At 51.9% G+C, this 27,190-nt stretch overlaps 1 protein-coding gene across 1 annotated transcript in view; it reads left to right on the plus strand.

Annotated features, from left to right (window-relative positions):
* The window catches only part of rasgrf1 (Ras protein specific guanine nucleotide releasing factor 1), a 129,677-nt gene that overhangs the window by 87,285 nt on the left and 15,202 nt on the right, over positions 1-27,190 (plus strand). The window contains exons 13-23 of the mRNA XM_085968376.1: positions 629-759; positions 1,896-1,978; positions 12,571-12,819; positions 14,367-14,737; positions 16,262-16,387; positions 17,853-18,023; positions 20,602-20,708; positions 24,946-25,058; positions 25,949-26,009; positions 26,102-26,196; positions 26,725-26,809. Of these exons, the coding sequence (XP_085824502.1) occupies positions 629-759; positions 1,896-1,978; positions 12,571-12,819; positions 14,367-14,737; positions 16,262-16,387; positions 17,853-18,023; positions 20,602-20,708; positions 24,946-25,058; positions 25,949-26,009; positions 26,102-26,196; positions 26,725-26,809 (1,592 nt within the window). The remainder of the gene's footprint in view (positions 1-628; positions 760-1,895; positions 1,979-12,570; positions 12,820-14,366; positions 14,738-16,261; positions 16,388-17,852; positions 18,024-20,601; positions 20,709-24,945; positions 25,059-25,948; positions 26,010-26,101; positions 26,197-26,724; positions 26,810-27,190) is intronic.

The following is a 27,190-nucleotide window of genomic DNA, read 5'->3' on the forward strand; positions in this document are numbered from 1 at the left end:
CACACACACGCTCACTCACTCACAGATGCTCACTCACTCACACTCACTCACTCACACACATGCTCACACACGCTCACTCACACTCACTCACTCACACACACTCACTCACACACGCTCACTCACTCACACTCACTCACACGCACACTCACTCACACACTCTCACTCACACTCACACTCACTCACACTCACTCACACATTCACTCACTCACACACTCACTCACACACACACACTCACACACACACACACTCACACACATGCTCACTCACAATCACACTCACTCACACACACACACACACACACTCACTCACACACACACTCTCACTCACACACACACTCACTCACACACACACACTCACTCACACACACACGCTCACAATCACACACACACACTCACACACACTCACTCACACTCACTCACACCAATTAAAAGTGGACATTTCCTGACAGGGAGCTAAGGAGTCGTGCGGGAAGTGAGCAACTCAGGGGCCAGGCAGCCGCTGCTTCGTCTTTGCTTGTGATGGTGTGTGACTGGGGGGCGACTCTGAGAGGGGGGAGAGGAGAAAGTAAAGGACCAATCTGGGTGTATCATCCCTGTTGTAAAGCTTCTCTCTTGTTTGAATGTATCAGCTCGAGGACAGGACATGGAACACCTCGACTTCAAAATCGTCGTGGAACCGAAAGATTCACCTTCGTTCACCGTGATCCTGGTAGCCTCGTCACGTCAGGAGAAAGCAGCGTGGACAAGTGACATCAGCCAGGTGAGTGGATCCTCATAGAATCACACAGAGCAGGAGGACGCCATTCGGCCCATCATGCCTGTGCCGGCTCTTAAAAGAGCTCTCCAATTAGTCCCACTCTCCTGCTCTTTCCCCGTAGCCCGGCAAATTCTTCCTTTTCATGTATTTAGCCAATTCCTGATCTTACTCCTTCCTACTGTGCCTGACTGTTGCCCCTGGAACCTTTCATCACACGGAATCAGGGCACCCAGGGATGGGCAATGCCCACATCCTGAGACTGAATAATAAAAAGCACGGCGGCCTATTTACACACAGCTTGTCCCACAAAGAGTTAATGAGATGAACAGTCGGCTAATTGGTGTTGTTGAGGAAGTGCGTTGTCCAATGACTCCTTGCTCTCTCAGTAGTGTCACGGGATCTTTCACATCCGCTGAACTTGCTTTAACACCTTGCCTGAAAGATGGCACCTCCAGCAATGCCGCACTCCATCAGCACTGCACCGAAACAGCAAAGAAAGAAGAAAATGGGAATATTTACTCCTTAATTACTTTTTAATTGAGAAACCTGGCTGAAGACCTCGACAGTTGAAGACTTTAACCCATTTAAAATATAATAAGTGCCATTAAAACAGCAAAGAGAAGGAATTAGTTTGAGTGCATGGGTGTTGGCACATCGGAACAAGAGTAGGCCATTCAGCCCCTCAAGCCCCTCCCTATCTCTGTGACCTCCTCCAGCTGTACAACCCTCCGAGATCTCTGCGCTCCTCCAATTCTGCCCACTTATGCATCCCCGATTTCCATCGCTCCACCATTGGCGGCCGTGCCTTCAGCTGCCTGGGCCCCGAACTCTGGAATTCCCTCCCTAAACCTCTCCACCTCTCTCTCCTCCTTTAAGACCCACCTTAAAACCCAACCTCTTCAACCAAGCTTTTGGTCACCTGTCCTAATTTCTCCTTATTTGACTCAGTGTCAAATTTTGTTTGATAATCATTCCTGTGAAGCACCTTGGGACGTTTTACTATGTTAAAGGCGCTATATAAATACAAGTTGTTGTTGTTGTTCCACAATGTTCCGATGATAACATTGCTAACAGTGAATTCAATTCTTGGACTTCACTAGAATTCTACACAATTTACTGAATTGTTTTACTCTTTCTAGTGCATAGATAACATTCGATGTAATGGTCTGATGATGAATGCATTTGAAGAAAATTCAAAAGTCACAGTTCCTCAGATGATTAAGTAAGTACACTTTGCTGTAACGTTCCCCCTGGCTGTCCCACTTACCTCGCTGAAACACTGGCACGCGTACAGTGTTCCCTCTTCCCCGTGGGATAAACACGATCTGTCCCAATAAACTCCCCGTCGGACCCAGTGGAACAGAGCTCAATCTCTACCTGTGATAAGCTGTGGGATGCACCTTCTCCTGTGACACCCTGGATCATTTCTCTCCCTGCCCTTAGCACCAAGCATTCCTGGTTTGCATCTGAGATGGGTTTGTGCAATACTGTTCTTCTGCTACAGTGACCTGACAGCAAGCCACCAATCCCAGCCTTAGATCATGGAATCACACAGCACAGAAGGCGGCCATTTGGCCCATCGTACCTGTGCCGGTTCTTTGAAAGAGCTCTCCAATTAGTCCCACCTCCCCCCCCCCCCCCCACTGCTCTTCCCCCATAGCCCTGCAAATTTCTCTTTTTCAAGTATTTATCCAACTCCCCTTTTGAAACATAGAAACATAGAAGATAGGAGCAGGATAGGCCATTCGGCCCCTCGAGCCTGCTCCGCCATTTAATGAGATCATGGCTGATCATCCAAATTCAGTACCCTGTCCCTGCTTTCTCCCCATATCCCTTGATCTCTTTAGCCTTAAGAAATATAGCTAACTCCTTCTTGAATATATTTAATGAATTGGTATCAACTGCCTTGTGTGGTAGAGAATTCCACAGGTTCATCACTCTCTGGGTGAAAAATTCCTCCTCATCTCAGTCCTAAATGGCTTACCCCTTATCCTTAGCCTGTGACCCCTGGTTCTGGACTCCCCCGCCATTGGGAACATCCTTCCTGCATCTAGTCTGTCTAGTCCTGTTAGAATTTTATAAGTTTCAATGAGATCCCCTCTCATTCTTCTAAACTCTAGCGAATATAAGCCTAATCGACCCAATCTCTCCTCATACGTCATTCCTGCCATCCCAGGTATCAGTCTGGTGAATCTTCGCTGCACTCCCTCCATGGCAAGAACATCCTTCCTCAGATAAGGCGACCAAAACTGCACACAATACTCAAGGTGTGGTCTCACCAAGGCCCTGTACAAATGCAGCAAGACATCCTTGCTCCTGTGTCAGGGTTGCTGTCATGGGGCCATGTAGAAACGGGGCCGTGCTGTCCGGGCGAGGCTGGTTCTGGACCCAAGTGCAGACAGATGAGGCGAGAAGCAGATATGCAGTCTTAAATAACAGTACTTTACTAGAATCACACAGGTAAACAGTTACAAAACATAGGAGCTCAAGACAAGCTACCACATAGGCAAATGGCTAGTCAAGATAGGAACTCAAGACAAGCTACCGTGAGGCAACCAGCTTGTCAAGACTGAGCTCGAGACAAGCTACCGCAGGGCAACCGGCTTGTCGAGATAAGAACTCAAGACAAGCTACCGTGAGGCAACCGGCTTGTCAAAACTGAGCTCAAGACAAGCTACCACAGGGCAACCAGCTTGTCCAAACTGAGCACCTTATCAAGCCTGAGCAACTTGTCAAGACTAACTCCCTTGTCAGGACTGAGCCCAGAGGGAAGAAACCACAGAACTTAAATACAAGCAAAAACAGGTGAAACCAATAAACCAGATGAAAGGCAGTTAAGTAATAAACAGGAGAAACAAGTAACAATTAACAAAGGGAAACCCACCAGTGAAGGTGCCATCTAGGGGTTAGTGAAGCAACTGACCGGCACCCTCAGAGGAGCTCATTGTGTTGCAGCAGTGAGAGGAGAAGGCTGTGCTGTTCCTGAGCTCCTGCTGCTGTGGGGAGCACCACTACTACTAGCAGCCTACATCATTTACAGAGGTGCCTGGAGAGGACGGAGGAGAGGACAGAGGAGGAGGCCAGCATTCCAACAGGAGGGGCTTTTTTTCATCACTGCCTCCCAAGTCGGCCTCCAGCCCAGGAGAGGGAGAGAGGAGACCAAACAGCTCCACGTGGAAGGAGGGGAGGAGCTGCAATTCGAAACATCTGCAGGTGGGTGTCTATGTGCATTCCCCCCTAAAGACTTTACATCCTAGGCGGGGGGAGGAAAGAAGACGGGCCGAAAGCCTGGCCTGGGTTGGCTGGAGCCTGCCCAGGTGAAGTTTTGTTTCCTCCATACCAAGAAGACCTGGTGTGGGCTGAGCCTGGGTTTTTTTTCCAGTCTACCCAGGTGAAGACATCTTCTCCCCCTGCCCGAAGACCATCGGGAAAGACTTTTTTATTCCATCGGGGGAGTGCACCCAGCCGACGCCCACCCACCGACCAACACCTTAAGTGGGGACCCTGCCTTTGCGGCCCCCCCTCCTTCCCATCCCCCTCTTTCTCTCTCCTTGTCCTCTCTCTGCCTCTCCAAAAGGCACCTCTTTTATTTTTTCTAATTACCCATTGAGCAGAGGGAAGGAAGGGCCCCCCTCCCAATTAATACCATCAGGGGGAGAGGCGGGCCAGTTAATTTACACTCCCTCTGCTCTGGGAAAGACACACTTACTGAGGCCATTAACATCTTGGGGCCTGTGACTTTTGGGGTGTGTGTAGCTCTTCCTTAAAAACCGCCCCATGATGGCGAGCACTTCTTCGGCGGTGACGGGGTCAGCAATGACCTATGCGGCGGCGGCGGCCAAGGCCGGGGCTGCTCCCGCTGCTGCTGCGGCCCCGTCGCCGTTCCGACTAATGACCATGAAGCTCGGGGTGAAGAGCTACACCCACCCCAACATGACTATTGAGGCGTGCGTGAAGGCTATGGCCGGGGTTGTCGGCCCTCCGGCCATAGTCGCCGCCTCAAAAATGTACGGGAAGGCTGTCTTCTTCCTGGAGTCCGAGCGGGCGGTGGCCCTGGCCATCGCCCAGGGGCTCACCGTGGGCGGGACTTTCCTGCCGGTGGACCCGCTGGAGGCCACCGCGCAGAGGGTTGTCCTGTCGAATGTCCCGCCCTATATCGCCGGTGAGCTCCTCCTCCCCCACCTTCGTCAACTTGGGGAGGTGAGGTCGGGGATTTCCCCGATCCCGCTCGGGCTCCGGGAAAGCAGCCTTCGCCATGTCTTCTCCTTCCGGCGCCAGGCCTTTATTCAGCTGGCGCGGGAGGGGGAGACGGACGGGGCTTTCACGGTCCTCCACGGGGGGACTCCGTACCGCGTCTTCTGGACGACGGACGGCGTGCGGTGCCACGCCTGTAGGGAGGTGGGGCATGTTCGGAAAAACTGCCCCGCCTCCAAGGCCGCCAAGTCATCTGGCGTGGCCAAGGCTGGCGCCGCCGCCGCTCCTCCCTCTGGGTCTAGCCGCGCTCCCTCTCAATCAAACGCTACCGGGGCGCGGTCGTCGTTGGAGGCCAACGACATCCAGGCCTCCGGCGGGGGGGAGGAGGGAGGTCCGGTCAAAAAGAAGGCGCGGGACAAGACCAGAAACCGTAGGGTGGGTCCCCCCGCGGAGGGCGTACCCCTGAATTTGGAGGCCCTGACGCCCGAGCGCGTCATTCAAATAATCGCGGAGTGCGGAGGTGGGGGGGACCTCGTGCCCGAGCCTGTGGCCGCGACCGCCGAGGCGGTAACGCCAGAACCTGCGGCCGGGCTTGGGCCCGGGGGACCCAAAGAACTCGCTCCGCCAGAGGGAGCAGGGGAGGCCCCTGAAGAAATGGAGGCCTCCCTTTACCCCTCCGCGCTCAAGAGAAGGCGCGACTCCCTGGACGAGGAGGAGGACCGGGAGGTGGAAGGTCCCTCCGGTCGGGGGGAGTCGTCGCCCGCCGCGGGCACTGCGCCCCACCCCACCGCTAACACCATCGGCGAACGGCAGGGGTCGCCTGTCCCTGGGGAGGCTGAGGCAGAAGCGTCTGCCCAGCTCGTGCCTCCCGGGGATGGGGACGAGACCCTGCCCGTGGGGGGGGTCGCGGAACAACCCACGGCGGATATAGATCCCTTAACGGTGGCTCTCCCCCTCGACGGGTCGGGCGGCCAGGGGACCGGGTCGGGCGAGTCGTCTGAGGACGAGCTCACCCAGAACGACCCGGATTTTTCCCAGGTGCTGCTCGACCTCGTCGAGGTGTGTAAAAATTTCACCCCGTCTGCTGGGTCGGAGGCCGGTGGCGTCGCAGAGGAGGGCCCTCGGTCTGTGTCTCCAGCGCCGAGCGACTTGGAGGGGGCCGGGTTTTCGTATTCTCCGGTCTCTCCGGGCGTTCCGGCGCCTGGGGCGGAGGGGGTCTCCGAACCGCCGCCGTCTTCTGGCCCGGCCTCCCTGGAGGAGCCCAGGGAGAAATCCTCCGCTACCGATCCTGGGGGTGGGATCCGGGCGGAGGTGGGGCCGGCCGTCACGGCCGAGCCGCCCGATGCGCACTGCGTGGCGGACGGTTTGGCCAACGGTGGCGACCCCCCGGAGGAGGACGGGGACTCGGTGGTAGGGGCGGAGGAAGATCTAGATGCCGTCGCCGAGGAGGCGATGGATGACCTCGCGCCCCTCGCCGGGACCCCCCTCGTTCTCATTCCCATCAGGGACCTCCGGGACTTTGTGGCCACGTGCCAGGGTCGCCGCACTACCCGGCGGGCCCTCAACAGATGGTCGGAGCTGGCGCTGCTCATCGGGTCAGCCCGCGTCGCCTACAGGACCATGGGCGAGGACGCGGGCGCGGACCTGCTCGAGATGCGTCGGTTCCGGCTGTTTCTCACTGGGCTGCTAAGGAAGTGGCGGTCGACTAGCGGCCGCCCTTCCTTCCCCCGTTAGGTTTAAGTAGGGGTTGGTTGTGCTTCTGAAATGAAGATAACCATAGCCAGCCTCAACGTCAACGGCAGCAGGGAAGCTAGCCGCAGGTTTAATAACTTTTCGGTCCTTCGGGACGGGAAGTATGCGGTGTGCTTCCTGCAAGAAACCCACACCGTTCCGGGAGACGAGGCCACGTGGCTCCTGGAGTGGCAAGGAGGGGTCAACATGAGTCACCTCTCCAGTGTTTCCAGTGGGGTGGCTATCTTGTTGGCCCCGCATTTTCAGCCGGAGATCTTGGGGGTCAAGGAGCTGGTGCCGGGCCGCTTGCTCCAAGTCACTGTTCGCCTGGGGGGCGTGCCGCTCCATTTAGTGAGCATGTACGCCCCTCAGGCTGGTGCGCAGCAAGCGCGCTTCTTTGAAGAAGTGTCCACTTTTTTGGGCTCCATCGACGCGGGCGAGTGCGTCATCCTCGGGGGGGATTTTAATTGCACCCTCGAGGCGAGGGACCGCACGGGTGCCCAGCCGAGCCCGGCGTCGATGGGGAAGTTGAGGGACCTGGTCGGGTCCCTCGACTTGGTGGACGTCTGGCGTAATCTCCATCCCGACTCCAGCGCCTTCACTTTTGTGAGGTCTGGGGGAGGAGCGTCCAGGATCGACCGCCTCTACATTTCCCGGGCATACGTCTCCTGCGTTCCGACGGCTTCCATGCGGCCGGTGCCGTGCACGGACCACCACCTGGTGTGGGCGGAGCTCGTGCCGCTGCGCGCCGGGGGGGGGTCCGCGTACTGGCACTTTAACAACCTGCTGCTGGAGGACGCGCGGTTCCGGGATTCGTTCGGTCGGTTCTGGGCCGGCTGGAGAAGGAAGCAGGGGGGCTTCCCCTCCTTGAGGCTATGGTGGGATGTGGGCAAGGCTCACATCCGTCTCTTCTGTCAGGAGTACGCGAAGGGGTCGACCAAGAGGCGGGAGGCCCGGGTCGGGCAGTTGGAGAAGGAGGTGCTCGACCTGGAGTCCCGTCTCGGTCAAGTCGCCGAGGACCCGGCCCTGCGGCTGGTGTACGAAGAGAAGAAGGGCGCGCTGAAGGACCTGCAGCTCGTCGGGTCCCGAGGCGCGTACGTGAGGTCGCGGATCCAGTTCCTGCGGGACCTGGACCGCGGCTCCCCCTTCTTCTACTCGCTGGAAAAAAGACGGGGGGTCCGTAAGCAGCTTTTGGAGCTGCTGGCCGATGACGGATCTCTGGTCTCGGATCCGGAGGGAATCCGCGCGGAGACCCGCGCCTATTACGGGGCTCTGTTCTCTCCGGATCCGTCCAGCGAGGACGTGCGCAGAGTTTTGTGGGAGGACCTGCCGAAGGTCGGCCTGGAGGGCGCCGAAAAATTGGACGCTCCTCTGAGTTTGGAGGAGCTGTCCAGCGCCCTCCGCCAGCTCTCTAGGGGGAAGTCCCCGGGGCTGGACGGGCTGACCGTGGAGTTCCACAGGGCGTTCTGGGGCGTCCTGGGGGGCGACTACGTGCGGGTCCTGGGGGAATGTTTGGCGACCGGGGAGATGCCCCTCTCGTGGCGCAGGGCGGTGATTGTCCTGCTGCCTAAGAGGGGTGATCTCCGCCTCCTTAAGAACTGGCGCCCGGTCTCCCTCCTCAGCACGGATTACAAAATCTTTGCCAGGGCCATGTCTGTTCGCCTTGGCACCATGCTGGCCCACATGATCCATCCCGACCAGTCCTACACGGTCCCGGGCCGGACCATTCATGATAACATCCACCTGGTCCGGGACCTGGTCCACCATTCCCAGAGGGCTGGTCTGTCGGTCGCCTTCCTTTCCCTGGATCAGGAGAAGGCGTTCGACAGGGTGGATCACGAGTATCTTTTCGGGACTCTGCGCGCATTCGGGTTCGGGACGCATTTTGTCGCCCGGATCCGACTTCTGTACGCTGCCGCGGAGTGTCTGATTAAAGTTAACGGGTCCTTGACGGCGCCCCTTCGCTTCGGGAGGGGGGTGCGTCAGGGATGCCCCATGTCCGGCCAGTTATATGCCATTTGCGTGGAGCCTTTCCTGCGCCTCTTGCGGAAGAGGTTGGCGGGATTGGCTCTGCAAGGGCCGGGCGTGGAGGTGGTCCTCATGGTCACAGATCCCGTTGACTTGCGGAGGATGCGGGAATGCCAGCAGATTTACTCGGACGCATCCTCCGCCAGGATCAACTGGGGGAAATGTTCTGGACTCCTGGTGGGTCGGTGGCAGGTGGACTCTCTGCCGGAGGAGTTCAGGCCCTTCGCCTGGAGTACAACGCACCTCCTCTACTTGGGAGTCTACCTCAGCCCGGCCGAGGACGCCTGGCCGGCGAACTGGCACGAGCTGGAGGCCAAAGTCACCGCTCGCTTAGGACGCTGGACAGGATTGCTCCGAGTGTTGTCCTACAGGGGTCGGGCGTTGGTCATAAACCAACTGGTGGCCGCCATGTTGTGGTACCGGTTGGTTACTCTGATCCCCCCCCCTGCGTTTGTCGCCAAGATACAGAAGAAGCTCATCGACTTCTTCTGGAACAACAGGATACACTGGGTCGCTGCCGCGGTTCTGAGTCTCCCGCTTAGGGAGGGCGGTCAGGCGTTGGTGTGCCTTCGCACCCAGGCTGCGACTTTCCGTCTTCAGACGCTGCAGAGATACCTGTACGTCGAGAATCCTCCAAGATGGTGTGCGCTGGCGACGTATTTTTTCCGCCAGCTGCACGGCCTCAATTACGACACGCAGCTCCTGTTTTTGGAGGTGAGCGGCAGGCGTGAGAGCCTGCGGGAGCTGCCTGTCTTTTACCAGGAACTACTATGGGTTTGGAATTACTTCGCCTCCAGGCGGAGCTCTCCCCCGTCAGGAGCGGCGGCTGTCCTCCGGGAGCCGCTGTTCAGGAATCCGCACCTCCACGTCCGCGAGTTCGGGTGGCTGGCGGAGCGCAGGGCTGTGCCTGGCAGGGTGACTAGAGTCGGGGACCTACTCGATGGCGGAGGAGCGGGCTGGATGGCGCCAGAGGAGCTGGCGCGACGCATGTCATGGGACAACGTCCGGCTCGCGGTCAATGCCATCGGGGCGGTGAAAGCGATGTTGCCCCCCGGCGCCACGAGGTGTGTCGAGGCGGCTCGGGCACGTGGGGAGATCCCGTCCGAGCTTACTCCCGTTCGGACGGAATTCCTTATCGGCGCCTTGCCCCGAAACTCCCCTCGGGGATCGGTGCCTCACAACCTGAGCCGTCTCGAGGAAATACCCTCCGTGCTTTTTCATTCTGCGCGGAGGGGTTTCCTGTACGGGCTGCTCTTGCACACCTTCCACTTTGCCATCTTCGCCTGTCGTCCGGACACGCCGTGGCGTGCCGTTTTACCTCCGGACGGAGACGGAGGTCCCCAATGGGGGGCTCTCTATGCGGGACTCCTCCCTTGTTCTATTGGGGACTTGGCCTGGAGGGTGTTGCACAGAGCAGTTCCGTGCAATAGATTTTTAAATAGGTTTACGGACTCCCAGACCGCCTGTTTGTTTTGCGGTCTGGAGGAGTCCGTATTTCACGTATATATGGGGTGTGAGAGGTTGCAGCCCCTCTTCCATTTTTTGAAGGGGCTGCTCCTCAAATTTTGGTTGCACTTCAGTCCCACGCTCCTGATCTACGGTCACCCCGTGCGGAGGGGAGCGGGCAGGTTGGAGGACCTCCTCGTGGGCCTGCTCCTGGGCCTGGCCAAGAAAGCCATTAATTGGTCCAGGCAGCGGGCGGTCGAGGGGGTCGTCCGACCGGATTGCCTCCCCCTCTTCCGTGGCCATGTTCGCGCCCGGGTGGCCCTAGAGATGGAGCACGCGGTGTCCGCCGGCGCGCTCGAGCTTTTTCGTGACCGGTGGGCGCCGCGGGGACTGGAGTGCATAATTAGTTTAAACAACCAAATTTTAATTTGATTGGTTAAGGTTTATTTAAAGGGTTATTGGATTTTAGTTACAGTTTATTTGTTAACTTGTTTTGGTTGCACGCAAAGAGGAACCAGTGAAGGTGCCATCTAGGGGTCACTGAAGGAACTGACCGGCACCCTCACACTCCTGTACTCGAATCCTCTCGCTATGAAGGCCAGCACACCATTTGCCTTCTTAACCACCTATTTAAGTTACTATTGAATCTGCTTCCACCACCCTTTCAGGCAGCGCATTCCAGATCACAACAACTCACTGAGTATAAGTGTGTAAATAGCTATCTCCCACACAACTCACTGAGTATAAGTGTGTAAATAACTATCTCCCACACAACTCACTGAGTATAAGTGTGTAAATAGCTATCTCCCACTGTGTCAGTGTGCCATTTTCCTTTCCTGCACCCGCGGTGCTCCGAGAGCTATCATAATGTGGGCAGTTGATACACTGGTCGGACTGGGAACTGGGCTGAGAGAAGAGGCAGAGGTGCAACTACATTATGAAGACCTGGGGGCTGGAGGTCATCAGAGGCAATTGCAGTATTTGGAGAACAGAGAGAAGGTGACATAACCATTGCGGAAACCGAACTGGGAGGACCTGTCACACCTCCTACATCACCCTGGGAGTTTGCATCTGTAGAGACTGGGCCACCTGAGCTTGAGTTGGACCAAGACCCAGAATTTAAAGGAAGATATTTTAACCACTTAGTGTCCATATCTTCAATATTAACATAAAACATCGGAACAGGAGCAGGAGGAGGCCATTCAGCCCCTCGAGCCTGTTACACAGGAACAGGAGGAGGCCATTCAGCCCCTCGAGCCTGTTACATATGAACAGGAGGAGGCCATTCAGCCCCTCGAGCCTGTTACATATGAACAGGAGGAGGCCATTCAGCCCCTCGAGCCTGTTACACAGGAACAGGAGGAGGCCATTCAGCCCCTCGAGCCTGTTACATATGAACAGGAGGAGGCCATTCAGCCCCTCGAGCCTGTTACACAGGAACAGGAGGAGGCCATTCAGCCCCTCGAGCCTGTTACACAGGAACAGGAGGAGGCCATTCAGCCCCTCGAGCCTGTTACACAGGAACAGGAGGAGGCCATTCAGCCCCTCGAGCCTGTTACACAGGAACAGGAGGAGGCCATTCAGCCCCTCGAGCCTGTTACATATGAACAGGAGGAGGCCATTCAGCCCCCTCCTCGAGCCTGTTACATATGAACAGGAGGAGGCCATTCAGCCCCCTCCTCGAGCCTGTTACATATGAACAGGAGGAGGCCATTCAGCCTCTCGAGCCTGTTACACAGGAACAGGAGGAGGCCATTCAGCCCCTCGAGCCTGTTACACAGGAACAGGAGGAGGCCATTCAGCCTCTCGAGCCTGTTACACAGGAACAGGAGGAGGCCATTCAGCCCCCTCGAGCCTGTTACACAGGAACAGGAGGAGGCCATTCAGCCTCTTGAGCCTGTTACACAGGAACAGGAGGAGGCCATTCAGCCTCTCGAGCCTGTTACACAGGAACAGGAGGAGGCCATTCAGCCCCTTGAGCCTGTTACATAGGAACAGGAGGAGGCCATTCAGCCCCTCGAGCCTGTTACACAGGAACAGGAGGAGGCCATTCAGCCCCCTCCTTGAGCCTGTTACACAGGAACAGGAGGAGGCCATTCAGCCCCTCGAGTCTGTTACACAGGAACAGGAAGAGGCCATTCAGCCCCTCAAGCCTGTTACACAGGAACAGGAGGAGGCCATTCAGCCCCTCGAGCCTGTTCCATCTATGGCCTTGGTTCAGTAACCCTTACGACGCTTGGCCAACAAAAATCTATCAAATATAAAATAACAACAGAAAATGCTGGAAATATCTATCAGTCTTTATCTGGCCCCGTCCCAAGTGTGTACTTTACAGGAACAACGTCTTCCTAAACTCCAGAGATACTCTTACTGCTTCCCTGAACATGCTGATGCCGGTTTTGTTGTGATTGGCAGGTCTGACACCAGCCTGTACTGCGATGATGTTGATATACGGTTCAGCAAAACCCTCAATTCCTGCAAAGTTCTCCAGATTCGCTATGCAAGTGTGGAACGCCTGTTGGAACGCCTGACTGATCTGCGCTTCTTGAGTATAGACTTCCTCAACACCTTTCTGCATTCATATCGGGTTTTCACTACAGATGATGTCGTGCTGGACAAGCTCATCACCATCTACAAGAAGCCAATCAGTGCAATACCTGCAAGGTGATGTCAATTTGTGTGTCATTTCCCTGTTCCTGTGTGACACATTTAGGGCCAGTGTGGGTAATTGTGTGTGTGTGTGGGTGTAGGAGTGTGTCTGTGTGTGTGTGTGTGAGTGTGTGTGTGTGGGGTGTGTGTCAGTGTCACTGAGTGTGTCAGTATGTGTGTGAGTGAGTGTGCAGTGTGTGTGTGAGGTGTGTGTCAGTGTGAGTGAGTGTGTCTGTGTGTGTGTCAGTGTGAGTGAGTGTATCTGTGTGGGAAGGATTACTCTGGTCACTGGTCAATACATTCATGAAGTTTTCTCCAGCTCAATATCGCTAATGAAATCATCGAATTCTTGCTTTAATGGGACATCTGCCAATATTTCTGTTAAATCGGCAATGCTGCAGAACTTGATTATAAACTACATGTGATAAATTCACACAGCGTCATTTCCAGGCACAGAGAGTAAAATTAAGCGATGATGAACTTTTCTATCACGTTTCCCTGATTTAAAACCATTCTATGGTGCGTGGTGATGAGATGCGGATCGCGGGCCCAAGGATGTGTGGGAGCTGAGTGAACATCCTAGATATGGGCTGGAGCCATTTCACTCCACCTATAGCCTGTGACCAGAATTGCCCTCTGTTATAAAGCTGACGTAGTCTGGTGATTTGATTATTTATTAGTTTAATTCCTTACGTTGTTGGACACAGAGGGGTGAAAGTTCATCGGTGCTCAATTTCAGACGTTAAAGGTGCGCCCGAACCAGATGCCCGAGTGCGGCCCGATATTGGATCTTGGGCCTCCACCTAAATGCTGTGGGTGAGCTGCCGGTGCTTCTCGGGCCTTCACAGGCAGCTCGCCCTTCTGTCGGTTCGAATCTCGGGCCGTCCGCTTTACCGGCAGAGGCCCCTGGGTAAGTGCTGGGAGGGGGGAAAGGGGGGAATCGGAGCAGGAGCCAATCGCGGGCCGGCAGAAGCCCTGGGGGTGGGCTGCGGAGCCGGGAGGTGCACTCCCGCTCGTCCTGGCTCCATAAGAGCCTTTGTAAAAAATAGTTTTTCTTTTGGCTGGTGGCTGCTGAAGAGCCCTGAGCTGACCTGGCCCGACTCCCGCCTCGCAGACCAGTTTCAGCGCAGTGGCTTAAAACGCGCATGAGGGTCCTGACATGTGTGACTGAGGGGCCTAACGCTTGTTCCAGGTGGCCTACAAAATGGTTCAACCAAATTCCAGGTGAGGCCTTTTTCAGGGATCCTTGAGACCCAGGATGTTGCTCCCTATAAATTGGGCCTCATCATACCCATTTAATGCCTGTAAATCGGGTGCCACGAGGTCCAATTTTTGCTCCAATAACTCCTTCGAACCAACTGCTCCAAAAACAAATAAGGAACGTTAATCATAGTCCTTTGTAACAGTCTGAAAAGGGGTAATGCTGATGAAACTCTCCCTCTAAGCAAAGTGGGTTTCATTTCACAGTGTAACCTAATTGTGTAAAGATGCTTTCAGTTAAATAAAATGGAGCAATTATACTTCTGCAATCATATTGATATTTGATTTCCTCTCAAATGTAGATCACTTGAACTGTTTCTTGCAAGCAGTCAAAATAATAAACTTCTGTACAGGGAGCCCCCGAAATCGCCTCGAGCCAGTCGGAAATTTTCCTCCCCGCCACCTCTATCCATTTCCAAGACATCGTCGCCAATTCGGAGGAGGAAGCTTTCCCTGAACATTCCCATTATTACTGGGGGCAAAGCCCTGGACCTTGCCACCATGACTTGCTCATCCAACGGTTATGCAAGCGTGTACTCTTCCCCATCCCCCTTCAGCAAGACCGCCCTAGACATCAATAAGCTGTACGTGTCGAGCACTTATTCCAACAAACTCCCCGATGAGCCAGAAACCAAGTCGGAGAAACCTGAAGAAGCCGGTCCCAGCAAAGGAGGTGAGCTGTTCCCACGTTTACACAGCACAAGGCCAGTAGAGCGTTGGTGAGTACAGGTCAGGTAAGAGGGTAGTGCCACACCTCCTGTCTTTAGTGTCAGGATTCTCGGGATGTGGGCGTTGCTGGCAAGGCCAGCATTTATTGCCCATCCCTAGTTGCCCCTTGAGAAGGTGGTGGTGAGCCGCCTTCTTGAGCCGCTGCAGTCCGTGTGGTGAAGGTGCTCCCACAGTGCTGTTAGGGAGGGAGTTCCAGGATTTTGACCCAGCGACGATGAAGGAACGGCCGATATATTTCCAAGTCAGGATGGTGTGTGACTTGGAGGGGAACTTGGAGGAGGTGGTGTTCCCATGCGCCTGATGTACAGTGAACACCGGGTGATAGGAAATAATTCATCATGTGCCGCTGTGTATGATGTTAGTAATTGTATGTGTCCACTCATTTGCAGTTAAATGACCAAACATCCCAGTTTACCTGGGACAGTCCTACTTTTGACAAATGTGCCCCAGTAACCTGGCTAACTGGCTCAAGAATACTTAAAGGTGACAGCAATATTCCCTCTAAGCTGTGCGGCCACGCAGCTGTTTGCTGGTCCCGTGCAGCCCGAAACCGGCTTTCCCAATGTTAAGTTTCGCGCATGTGCGAAACTGTGAATGGGCCGCACTGCCCCTTAAAGGGGCCGCGCACCCAAAATAGAAATTAGGGGAAAAATTGGGTGACAGTATCTGTATGAGTGAGGTCAGTGATGGCAAATACTTCCTCATAGTACATCTCCATAAATGTAATAAATAAATGCATTGAGAAGTCGATTCTCGTTCCGAGCACTGAAGTGGGGTGACATCAGCCGAGGGATCGTGGGGAACACCTGGTCCAGAGTGTGGGCAGGAGATGGATTGGGCCCTGAAATTATCTCGCGTGAATGATTAATGCGTTCGTCTGAAATTCCCCTCTGCGCTGTCTTAGTGAGTATTTCAGGCCCTTGCTTATATAACAATATAGATTCAAGGCTTTCACAATTTCTATTTTTCAGCTGCACTGAGTTACCTCCTATAACCTATCTCTGATTTTTTTTTGGCCGTTACCAATATGGCGGGCGACACACTTCCAGCTATTAATGAGCGCACGGTTCGTTAGGAGGCCATTTAGTGCCCAAATAACGGGCCATTCTCTTTCCGCTGCAGGAAGAGTTAATAATGAGCTCAAGTGTGCCAATCTCTAGGCCGTTATCTTTAAGCAATTGGCCAGCTTATCTAATATATAATATATCTAATATATCACAATATAAGATAACTCATCCTAGCTTCTCATCCGAACAGTGTATTTACGTTAAACTGATCACATCTGAAGTCAGCCTTTAGAGCGTGGCACCTTTATGGCCAACAAGAGGCCAATTATTCCAGTGTGGCTCCCAGTTGAAAAGAGAAGTCTTTTATTCCCTGGGCTTGAGCGGGACTCCAGGCCAAAGAGCTGAAAGGACAGAAACTACTCAACCCTCCAGACATCTGATTAATCTCTTGTTGCAATTAGGTGCAGGCAAGACAGTCAAGGAGGATTCTGAGACCGAGCAGGCTCTTAGTGACGAGGCTGAGACAGAAACTTCGCCAACAAAATCTCCAACAACACCAAAAAAACTGAAAGGCAAGAACTCTTCAGGTAAGGACCCAGGGCGCTGGTGTGGTGCCAGATCACCAGGAGCAGAACTTCAGGTCAACCTCTCTCTGTAACCACCTCCAGCCCCACAACCCTCCCAGATCTCGGCGCTCCTCCAATTCTGGCCTCTTACGCATCCCCGATTTTCATCGCTCCACCATTGGCGGCCGTGCCTTCTGTTGCCTGGGCCCTAAGCTCTGGAATTCTCTCCCTAAACCTCTCCGCCTCTCTCTCCTCCTTTAAGACGCTCCTTAAAACCTACCTCTTTGACCAAGCTTTTGGTCACCTGTCCTAATATCTCCTTATGTGGCTCGGTGTCAAATTTTGTTTGATAATCGCTCCTGTGAAGCGCCTCGGGATGTTTTACTACGTTAAAGGCGCTATATAAATACAAGTTGTTGTTGTTATTTCCCCCAAACATATTCAGATATTATTTCTCCATCTCAGAGAATATTTTTGTATATCACCTTAATCCTTTTTAGAACATTCCTTTCTAAGTTTGACCAGTCCACTCTGCAGGGATGTATCTTAGATACTGATTTTTGTTGCTCTCTTCATTTCATGTTTAAATTACAAAGGTCTTCAAAGGACAATTTGAACTTGTGAACACTAATTTATTTGAATAAAATCGCTATTTTACTGAAGCCATAACCTGTTGGTTAATATCGCCCTTAAAATCACAAGCAAGGACATTTTATAATCTGCAATAAGCATTCATACCGTAGAATAATAGAATCATAGAATTATAGAAGTTTACGGGACAGAAGGAGGCCATTTGACCCATCGTGTCCGCGCCGGCCGACAAAGAGCGATCCAGCCTAATCCCACTTTCCAGCTCTTGGTCCGTAGCCTTGTAGGTTACGGCACTTCAAGTGCATATCTAAGTACTTTTTAAATGCGATGAGGGTTCTTGCCTCTTCCACCCTTTCAGGCAGCGAGTTCCAGACCATCACCACCATCCGGGTGAAAAAAGTTCTCCTCAACTCCCCTCTAATCCTTCTTCCTTAATGTTCATAGACAATAATTTCAAAACCCAAATCTCAGATGTGTGCAGCAGTTACTGAAATCAGAAGTAAGGATTATTTATCGATTTCTTTTGTTTCAATGTATTTCATTCTACTCCTTTCCCATAGTCCTCTTAAATTATACAGTCACTATTATATAGAGAATGATACTATATTATGTAATTATACCGTTACTATATTACGTATATAGAGAATGATAAAGCCACTAGTACACAGAATGACAGACACTATATTAATGATATAGTTGCTATATTATATAGGGAAAGATAAAGTCACTAATACAGTCACTATGCTATATAGAGAATATTGAGAACGATAGAGACACAATATTGTACATGGATTGGCACAGATACTAGAAGCTGTACCAAGTATGGAAATAATGGCTGAAAATAGCCAGGTGTTGTGGAATTGGGATCACTGAAGGATCTGTTGTGACTCCACAGAATTCCCCTTGTTTTCCTACAATAATGGGGTGGTGGTCACATCCAGCCGGGAGATGGACAACAATCGCAGCGCACTCTCAGCGACCTCAGCCTTTGCCATCGCTACAGCGGGAGCCAACGAGGGCACTCCCACCAAGGAGAAGTTCAGGCGGATGTCCCTGGCCAGCGCAGGTACACTTTGCACTTTGGCACACGGGAGCCGATCTCTTTATGTTGGATCTTTACCGATTATAGTGGGCGGCTGATCCGATATCACCAGCTGTCCACCCCCGCCCAAGTTAAACCTTAACCCCTAGAGTCATCATTCTCGTGTGTCTCCGTTATGTGTAGGGCTCCTTTTAAAACTTGCCCAAGATTAGTTCATACGTCACTCTCAGGTGAATCCCAACACCCCAAACTTTTGGGAGTGTCTCTCTGTACCTTGAGAGCTAAGGAGACGTTCTGGAATGCAAACAGGTATAGGAATAGCAAACCCTGTTTCGTAACTGTATCGGACAATTTTATGTTCCCATAAGATCTTGCATCAGTCTTTGAAAGTGTCAGAGCCCCACATTAGACCTTGTTCTTATGTTTATAATATTAAGCAAATTTATTAAACAAACAGTGAGCATAATGTAGCAGTGATATTCTTTGTAAGTAGTGAAAAGTCGAATCACCACCTTAAACATTCTCTCCCTCCACCACCGGCGCACCGTGGCTGCAGTGTGTACTATCTACAAGATGCACTGCAGCAACTCGCCAAGGCTTCTTCAGCAGCACCTCCCAAACCCGTGACCTCTTCCACCTAGAAGGACAAGGGCAGCAGGCGCATGGGAACACCACCACCTCCAAGTTCCCCTCCAAGTCACACACCATCCTGATTTGGAAATATATCGCCGTTCCTTCATCGTCACTGGGTCAAAATCCTGGAACTCCCTCCCTAACAGCACTGTGGGAGCACCTTCACCACACAGACTGCAGCAGTTCAAGAAGGCGGCTCACCACCACCTTCTCAAGGGCAATGAGGGACGGGCAATAAATGCTGGCCTTGCCAGCGACGCCCACATCCCAGGAACGAATAAAAAAAATAAGAGATCGCATCTCTGGGAACTAAACTCCCCATTGGTAATTATCTTTTAATTGCAGTGATTTTCCTTCTTTGATGAATTCCAAAATGCCAAATCCATTCCGACTGTCTCTTGGCTGTTTCTCTAAGATTTTGAAACCGCTTCTCGAGTAGAATTCCCTCTTTCAGACAACTTCCAATGAATGGGAGATTCCAACAGACCTTCCCCCGCCCGCTGTTAGAACAGAACTGTCCCTCTCAACATGGAGTTACCAGAACACCTTGGATTTTGAATATCTGACGTCTCAAAGCGGAATTGTTAGCCAAATACCAAAGGAACCAATCATGAACATACAATATATATTTGAAACCTTACGTTAGATTCCAGCCTGTTACCAGGGAGCCTGTAACAACAATGTCATATTGGGATCGGCTTATTGCGGGACTTTGGCAATTAAACTCCCTAAACATGGGGTGGAGTTTCTGCTTTGGGTGCAGTCGGCAATCTGAGCGCAAAAAAAGGCTCAAAATCGCAGCAGTTTTCCGAGTTTCCGCTCAAACTCATTTGCATAATCACAACCGTAAAACCTTCCATCAACCAGAATAATCGGCAGCGTTTCAGAATGGAATTGATCATTTTTTGGCAGGGCCAGCTTCCAGCGCAAAAGATCGCGGAAACTCGATTACTGCAGAGCGTAACCTGCGCTTGAAATCCCGCGATTTTTTGGGCTACTTTGGCTGATTTTGGGCAAATTGAGTTAGCGTGAAATCGCTACCCCTGTGTCTGAGTATTAAAGGGGCAGACACTAATCTGGGATAAAAAAAATCCAGGGGGAAAAATTGAGTCGCGCCCCCTTTGGGGCGCTAACTTCGCCAGGGCGCTACTTTTAGCGCCACAAAAAAATTAGCGTCCCCAAGGCCAAAATTCATCGGTAGCGCCCCAAGAGGGAAGCGGGACGCTACTGGAAGTGCCCCGCCTCCCTCTTGGGGCGCTGCGATGGAATATCGTGGCATGTCGCGCCGCGGTACTGCAGGCCTTCCTCCCCTTCTTAAAAGGGAGGGGCCTAGCGCAGCACGACCCGGGGCCCAGCTGGGCCACCAGGGATCGGAGTGCCGGCAAAAGAGCCCAGCACTCAAGCGAAGTGCCGGGCTCACGGAGCGCAGCCGGCACTCCGCGGGGGGGGGGCTGCAGAGGAGGCCGGGGACGGCAGAGGGGGCAGGTGCTGGCAGGCAGCCAGCAACAAAAATGGCCACCGGCACCTCGCCTTTAATTAGTGCCGCCCCGGCCGCAGGTAGGCCCCCCTGACCCCGTCAGACATTGTGTCTGGGGGCGCTACCAAAGATCGCGGCCGGGGTGCGAGCAGGGTGCTGCGCAAGGCGATGACGTCATCGCTGGCGGCGCAGCGCCACGGGGCACTAACAGTTACTGCCGACGCATGGGAGGCGTTGTCAGTGTCAAGCCCGGGCGCTAGTTGCTTTGCGCCCCGTTAGCGCCAAAAGCAATCGAATTTTCCCCCTCAATATTTTTGTCACCTACTCACTGAGTTTGACAGAATCCTAGGAAATTTGGTGAGAGGTTTTTCCGGATATATAATCATCAAAAGGGGCGGGAGGAGGGAACATATCATTAGAGGATCGGCCCAAACTATTTATATCACTCTCTGTTTCCTTATTTCTGAATTAATTTTCTGCTGTTGGTTCTAGGCTTTCCTGCTGACCAGAGAATTTGTGACAAAGAGTTTGTGATTCGAAGAGCTGCTACGAATCGTGTCCTCAATGTGTTGAGGCATTGGGTCTCAAAGCATTCCCAGGTAGTGTTTGGCCATGAACGTTAGCCCAGCTCATAGATCCGATATTAAGATGGGTCCATTGCTGGGGCAGAGTAAATAGACCTGTGCTCTGGCGAGGGCTGTGCTGTATGTGGCCTGTGAGTGCTTGACGCTGGCACTAGGCACCCAAGATGGAAAAAGAACGAAAGACTTGCATTTCTCCAGCACCTTTCACGACCACCGGACGTCCCAAAGTGCTTTACAGCCAATGAAGTACTTTTTGAAGTGTGGTCACTCTTGCAATGTAGGAAATTTGTGCACAGCTAGCTCCCACAAACAGCAATGTGATAACGACCAGATAATCTGTTTTAGTGATGTTGGTTGAGGGATGAATGTTGGCCAGGAAATTTGGTATGAAGAGCAAGATTAAGATCCCTCATCTTGATTACCCCTGAAATTCACCAAACAAAGCCAAAACGTGCACCCAGTTCTATAATCCTCTAAGTCCTTTATACTAACCATCTCTTGCATCAACCTTGGGGAATCAATGAGCTGACCAAGGAGATCTCAGTACAATTTTTCCATCCCTCTGTATCCTCACTAACCAGCAGGCTAACTTCACGAAACATCTGGTCCTTGCAACAGTTTCTGTAGTATGAATCCCGTTACACTACCTTCTACCCAAGGTGCTGCATCAACTCACCGAGGTTACTTTGAGAGGACCGCCCTTCCCTGCGACCTCTACTGTCAACACAGGCAAGAGCAGCAATGTTGTGGGAACACCATTGACTCCGTGTCACCGCCGTTCCTTCATCATCGTTAGGTTGGGAATTCCAAAATATCAACCCAGCACCATTTTGTCAGCACCATCATCACAAGTACCATCGAAGGTCAAGAAGACGACCCACCACCACCTCTTCGGGGTTAGTAGGGACGGGCAATAAATGTGGTCCATTTCACCCACATCCCAAGAGCACATATAGAAATATTATTGTAGATCAATTGGACGCTGTGATGGGGGGTCTGTCTTGATGGATGAGCAAAGATGGGCTGAATGGCCTTCCTCATTTGTATTTATTTCAGGACTTTGCCGGAGAAGCTGCAGTCCAGGGTTGGTGAGGATATCGAGCATGAAAGATAAAGGTCGCGATTTAAGTTGAAACCGGGTTTTTTGGACAGAAGCTGTAGGCAACATTGCAAAGAAAATAATTGAAAAGAAACTCACATTAAACTGTGCCTCTAAGGCACCAAACAAGAGTTCCCTTTTCACATTTCAGTGCAGCTGTCACAATGAATTGGTTTGGAATTCCAATTACTTCTTCAAGTATACCGCTAACAGCAGATTCTGGCCACTCAAACATACTCCCCACATCAGGAGGACGGAGCCACTGACCGAGCTTTTCCAATCGTAATGTTGTTGGTAACCCATTTAAAATGAATCAGTTATCATTGCCGTGATAATCGGAACATCTAGGCCGTTGCGTGAACAATTAGAGTCACCAAATCCGCAGGGAAATAAAGAAAGATTGATTGAATGCCTGACTGATTGATTGATTATTTGATTGATTGAATGACAAATCAACCGTCCCCAGATTATACAGAACTGGGTAGAATTGATGAGGTAACCATATCCCCATCCACCTTAGAATCATAGAATCATAGAATGGTTACAGCACAGAAGGAGGCCATTCAGCCCGTCGAGCCCGTGCCGGCTCTCTGCAAGAGCACTTCAGCTAGTCCCACTCCCCCGCCCTTTTTCCGTAGCCCTGCAAACCTTTTCCCTTCAGGTACTTATCCAATTCCCTTTTGAAAGCCACGATTGAATCTGCCTCCACCACCCTTTCAGGCAGTGCATTCCAGATCCTAACCACTCGCTGCGTAAAAATCCTTTTCCTCATCTCGCCTTTGGTTCTTTTGCCAATCACCTTGAATCTGTGTCCTCTGGTTCTCGACCCTTCCGCCAATGGGAACAGTTTCTCTCTATCTACTCTGTCTAGACCCCTCATCTTGGGCCTCGATGAGGATTATAATGTAGATCATAGAAGTATCACTTCACGGAGCCCTCCGATCCCTATGAAAATGGTGACGGCCGTTTCCCTTTGCTGCCACTTGCTTCGAGAGGGACAAACACTACTTGGCTTACATTAGTCTCAGCTTGGCTCAGCGGTAGTGTCGCTCGTCTCTCGGTCGGAAAGTCCTGAGTTCAAGTCCCACTCCAGGATCTGATGCACTAGCTCCGAGGTTGATACTTCATTGCAGCACCGAGGGAGTTCTGTATTTATCAGTGTTGCAGTCTTTTGGATGAGATGCTAAACAGAGGTCACTGTGAAAGATCCCATGGCACTATTTGTAGAACAGCAGGTCCTGCCTGAAATTTATCCATCAACCAACACCAAAAATTAGATTAGCGAGTCATCTATCTCATTGCTGTTTGTGGGATCTTGCTGTGTGCAGTTTGAGTGCTGCATTTCCTATATTACAACAGTGACTACATTTCAAAAGTGTTTCACTGGCTGAGAAGTCCTTTGGGACATTCTAAGGATGTGAAAGGTGCAGCCAGGTGCCTCCAGGATGTTTACGTTTAATGGGAATGAGTTGCAAGTGATTTCAGCGAGTTCAGTTTCTGAGCAAAACAATTGAATGGGTCAACAACAACAACTTGTATTTATATAGCCCCTTTAACGTAGTAAAATATCCCAAGGCGCTTCACAGGAGCGATTATCAAACAAAATTTGACACCGAGCCACATTAGGATATATTAGGTTAAAGGCGTTGGTTTTAAGGAGCATCTTAAAGGAGGAGAGGTAGCGAGGCGGAGAGGTTTAGGCAGGGAATTCCAGAGCTCAGGGCCCAGGCAACAGAAGGCACGGCCGCCAATGGTGGAGCGATGAAAATCAGGGATGCGCAAGAGGCCAGAGTCGGAGGAGCAATCTGGAGGTAACAAAGGCATGGATGAGGGTTTCAGCAGCAGATGAGCTGAGGCAGGGGCGGAGACGGGCGATGTTACGGAGGTGGCAGTAGGCGGTCGGGGTGAAGGAGAGGATATGGGGTTGGCAGCTCATCTCGGGGTCAAATTGGACGTCAAGGTTGCGAACAGCCTGGTTGATTGGAATCAGGGACCAGTTTATCTTCAGTCAGCTGGGCCCAATGTTCCCGCTAAGTTGCGTGGCCGCGCAGTAATGGGAAAGATCAAGCACAGGCCGCTCACTGGCTTCTCCATTGGAAACACCGCGCAGGCACGGAAAATTAAAGGGACCGCGCACTAAAAGAACCAGACCGCGCACAACAAAGTGCAGCTTACAGGGAACATTGGCTGGGAGAATTGGAAATGTTGCCGGGCTATCAGGGATATTGCCGGGGTATCGGGAATGTTGCTGGGTATCGGGAATGTTGCCGGGGGTATCGGGAATGTTACTGGGGGTATCGGGAATGTTGTTGGGTATCGGGAATGTTGCTGGGTATCGGGAATGTTGCCGGGGGTATTGGGAATGTTGCCAGGGGTATCGGGAATGTTGCTGGGGTATTGGGAATGTTGCCGGGGGTATTGGGAATGTTGCTGGGGTATCGGAAATGTTGCTGTGTATCGGGAATGTTGCTGGGGGTATTGGGAATGTTGCTGGGGGTATTGGGAATGTTGCTGGGGTATTGGGAATGTTGCTGTGTATCGGGAATGTTGCCAGGGGTATTGGGAATGTTGCCGGGGTATCGGGAATGTTGCCAGGGGTATCGGGAATGTTGCTGGGTATTGGGATTGTTGCCGGGGTATCGGGAATGTTGCTGGGTATCGGGAATGTTGCCGGGCATATCGGGAATGTTGCTGGGTATTGGGATTGTTGCCGGGGTATCGGGAATGTTGCTGGGTATCGGGAATGTTGCTGGGTATTGGGATTGTTGCCAGTGTATCGGGAATGTTGCCAGGGTATCGGGAATGTTGCCCGGGGTATCGGGAATGTTGCCAGGGGTATCGGGAATGTTGCTGGGGTATCAGGAATGTTGCCGGGTATCGGGAATGTTACCAGTGGTATCGGGAATGTTACCAGGTATTGGGAATGTTGCCGGGGGTATCGGGAATGTTGCCGGGGTTATCGGGGTATTGGGAATGTTGCCGGGGGTATCAGGAATGTTGCCGGGGTTATTGGGGTATCGGGAATGTTGCCGGGGTTATCGTGGTATCGGGAATGTAGCCGGGAGTATCGGGAATGTTGCCAGGGTTATCGGGGTATCGGGAATGTTGCCGGGGGTATCGGAAACATTGACTGTTATCCTCCTTCACCCACAGGATTTCGAAGCAAACACTGAACTGAAAAGCAAAGTGATCGGTTTCCTGGAGGAAGTCATTCATGATCCTGAATTGCTGACACAGGAGCGGAAAGCAGCGGCCAACATCATCAGGCGAGTTTTCCTAAGCCGGCTTCTTCTCCAACAAAAATATACAGGCGCAAAAACACAAACCACAGACACAAGAAATATTTGTTCAGACTGATCTCCCATGGTCGTCCGTAGAATGTACAGCACAGAAACAGGCCATTCAGCCCAACTGGTCCGTGCCGGTGTTTATGCTCCACACAAACCTCCTCCCACCCCTCTTCATCTCACCCTATCAACATATCCTTCTATTGCTTTCTCCCTCATGTGTTTATCGAGCTTCCCCTTAACTGCATCTATGCTATTCACCTCAACCGCTCCCTGTGGCAGTGAGTTCCACATTCTCACCACTCTCTGGGTAAAGAAGTTTCTCCTGAATTCCCTATTGGATTTATTAGTGACTATCTTATATTGATGGCCCCTAGTTCTGGTCTCCCCCACAAGTGGAAACATCTTTTCTACGTCTACCCTATCAAACCCCTTCATAATCTCAAAGACCTCTATCAGGTCACCCCTCAGCCTTCTCTTTTCAAGAGAGAAGAGCCCCAGCCTGGTCACCTTTCCTGATTGCTCGTGTGTAGTGGGAGTCCAGAGCCTGTTCCCTTGAGGCCACTGCTCCAGTATTGCCTTTGAGAGTCCAAGTAAGTGAGGCTGCCTGGAAATCGCTGACGTGGATATCAGGTCCATAAATTATTTATAAATCCATGTGGGGACAAATAACGTTCTTTTTAAATCATCTCTAACTTTGCTCATGGCCTGCGAATGTTGTACCTGTGTCCTCTAGTCCTGTTCTGAGTGTCTTGGTTGAATAGCTTGCTTATTCAGTGTTATCTACACCTTCCAGTATTTTAAGGACTTGCGTCACACCTCCCCTCAGTTCCGTCTGCTTAATAACACAGAGTGTTTCCAACTTTCAGGACTTTGAGCCAAGAAGATTCAGGGGACAACCAAACAGCGTTGGAAGAGATAATGAACATGGTTGGTATCAATTATCGATTTAAACTTTGAGATTGCCGTGACTTAAGAATTTTTTATTTAATGTCCCATCTTCTTTCCTCTTCTTTGGGAAGGTGGAAGAAGAGACTTTTGAAAACCTCTCCGCCCTGGAGATAGCTGAAGAGTTGACTTTGTTGGACCACCTAGTCTTCGGGTGTATTCCTTACGAGTAAGTTACTGTTTAATCCACCAGGAGCTGACTGCCTTTCATAGAATTACATTGAGTGTACAGCACAGAAACAGGCCATTCGGCCCAACTGGTCCACACGAGCCTCCTCCCATCTTACTTCATCTCATCCCATCAACATAACCTTCTATTCCTTTCTCCCTCATTTACTTACCTAGCTTTCTCTTAAATGTATCTATGCTATTCCCCTCAACCACAAGTTCCACCTTCTACCCACTCTCTGGGTAAAGAAGTTTCTCCTGAATTCCCTGTTGGATTTATTAGTGACTATCTTATATTTATGGCTCCTAGTTCTGGCCTCCCCCACAAGTGGAAACACCTTCTCAGCATCTACTCTCTCAAAACCCCTTTGTAATTTTAAAGACCTCTCTCAGGTCACCCCTCAATCTTCTCTCTTCTAGAGGAACGAGTCCCAGCCTCTTCAGTCTTTCCAGGTCACAGGAGCCAGGATGGTGTTAGTAAGCAATACTTTCACACAGTTCAATGTTTACGGGTTTGTTCTCCCCGCAGGGAGTTTTTTGGTCAGGGCTGGATGAAACCGGAGAAGAATGAGAGAGCTCCGTACATTATGAAAACCACCAAACGCTTCAATGATGTGAGTACAAACCATGTGGTTCTTCACTAACGGAAGTATCCTCAGTCTCTAGTCTAAGGCAGGTTGACATTTACAAGACTGAGATGGATGGTTTTTGGTGGGTAAGAGTATCCAGGGATATGGCGCAAAGGTGGGTAAATGGAGTCGAGGTACCGATCAGCCATGATCTCACTGAATGACGCAACAGGATTGAGGGGCTGAATGGCCTCCTCCTGTTTCTATGTTCCAAACTGAATGTAAATTCATTAGGAATCGCAGCTTTACTAATACTCTCCAATAACGTGCGGGGGGGGGGAGAGGGCCAGAGGGGGGGCGGGGGGGGGTGCTGATCGAGAGTCCCGTGGAGTCGGGGATTCTGGAGTCGGGGATTCTGGAGTCGGG

Source organism: Somniosus microcephalus, chromosome 27, assembly GCF_052327205.1.
Source record: "Somniosus microcephalus isolate GS21.2 chromosome 27, FLI_Smic_1.0, whole genome shotgun sequence".
NCBI lineage: Eukaryota > Metazoa > Chordata > Chondrichthyes > Squaliformes > Somniosidae > Somniosus > Somniosus microcephalus.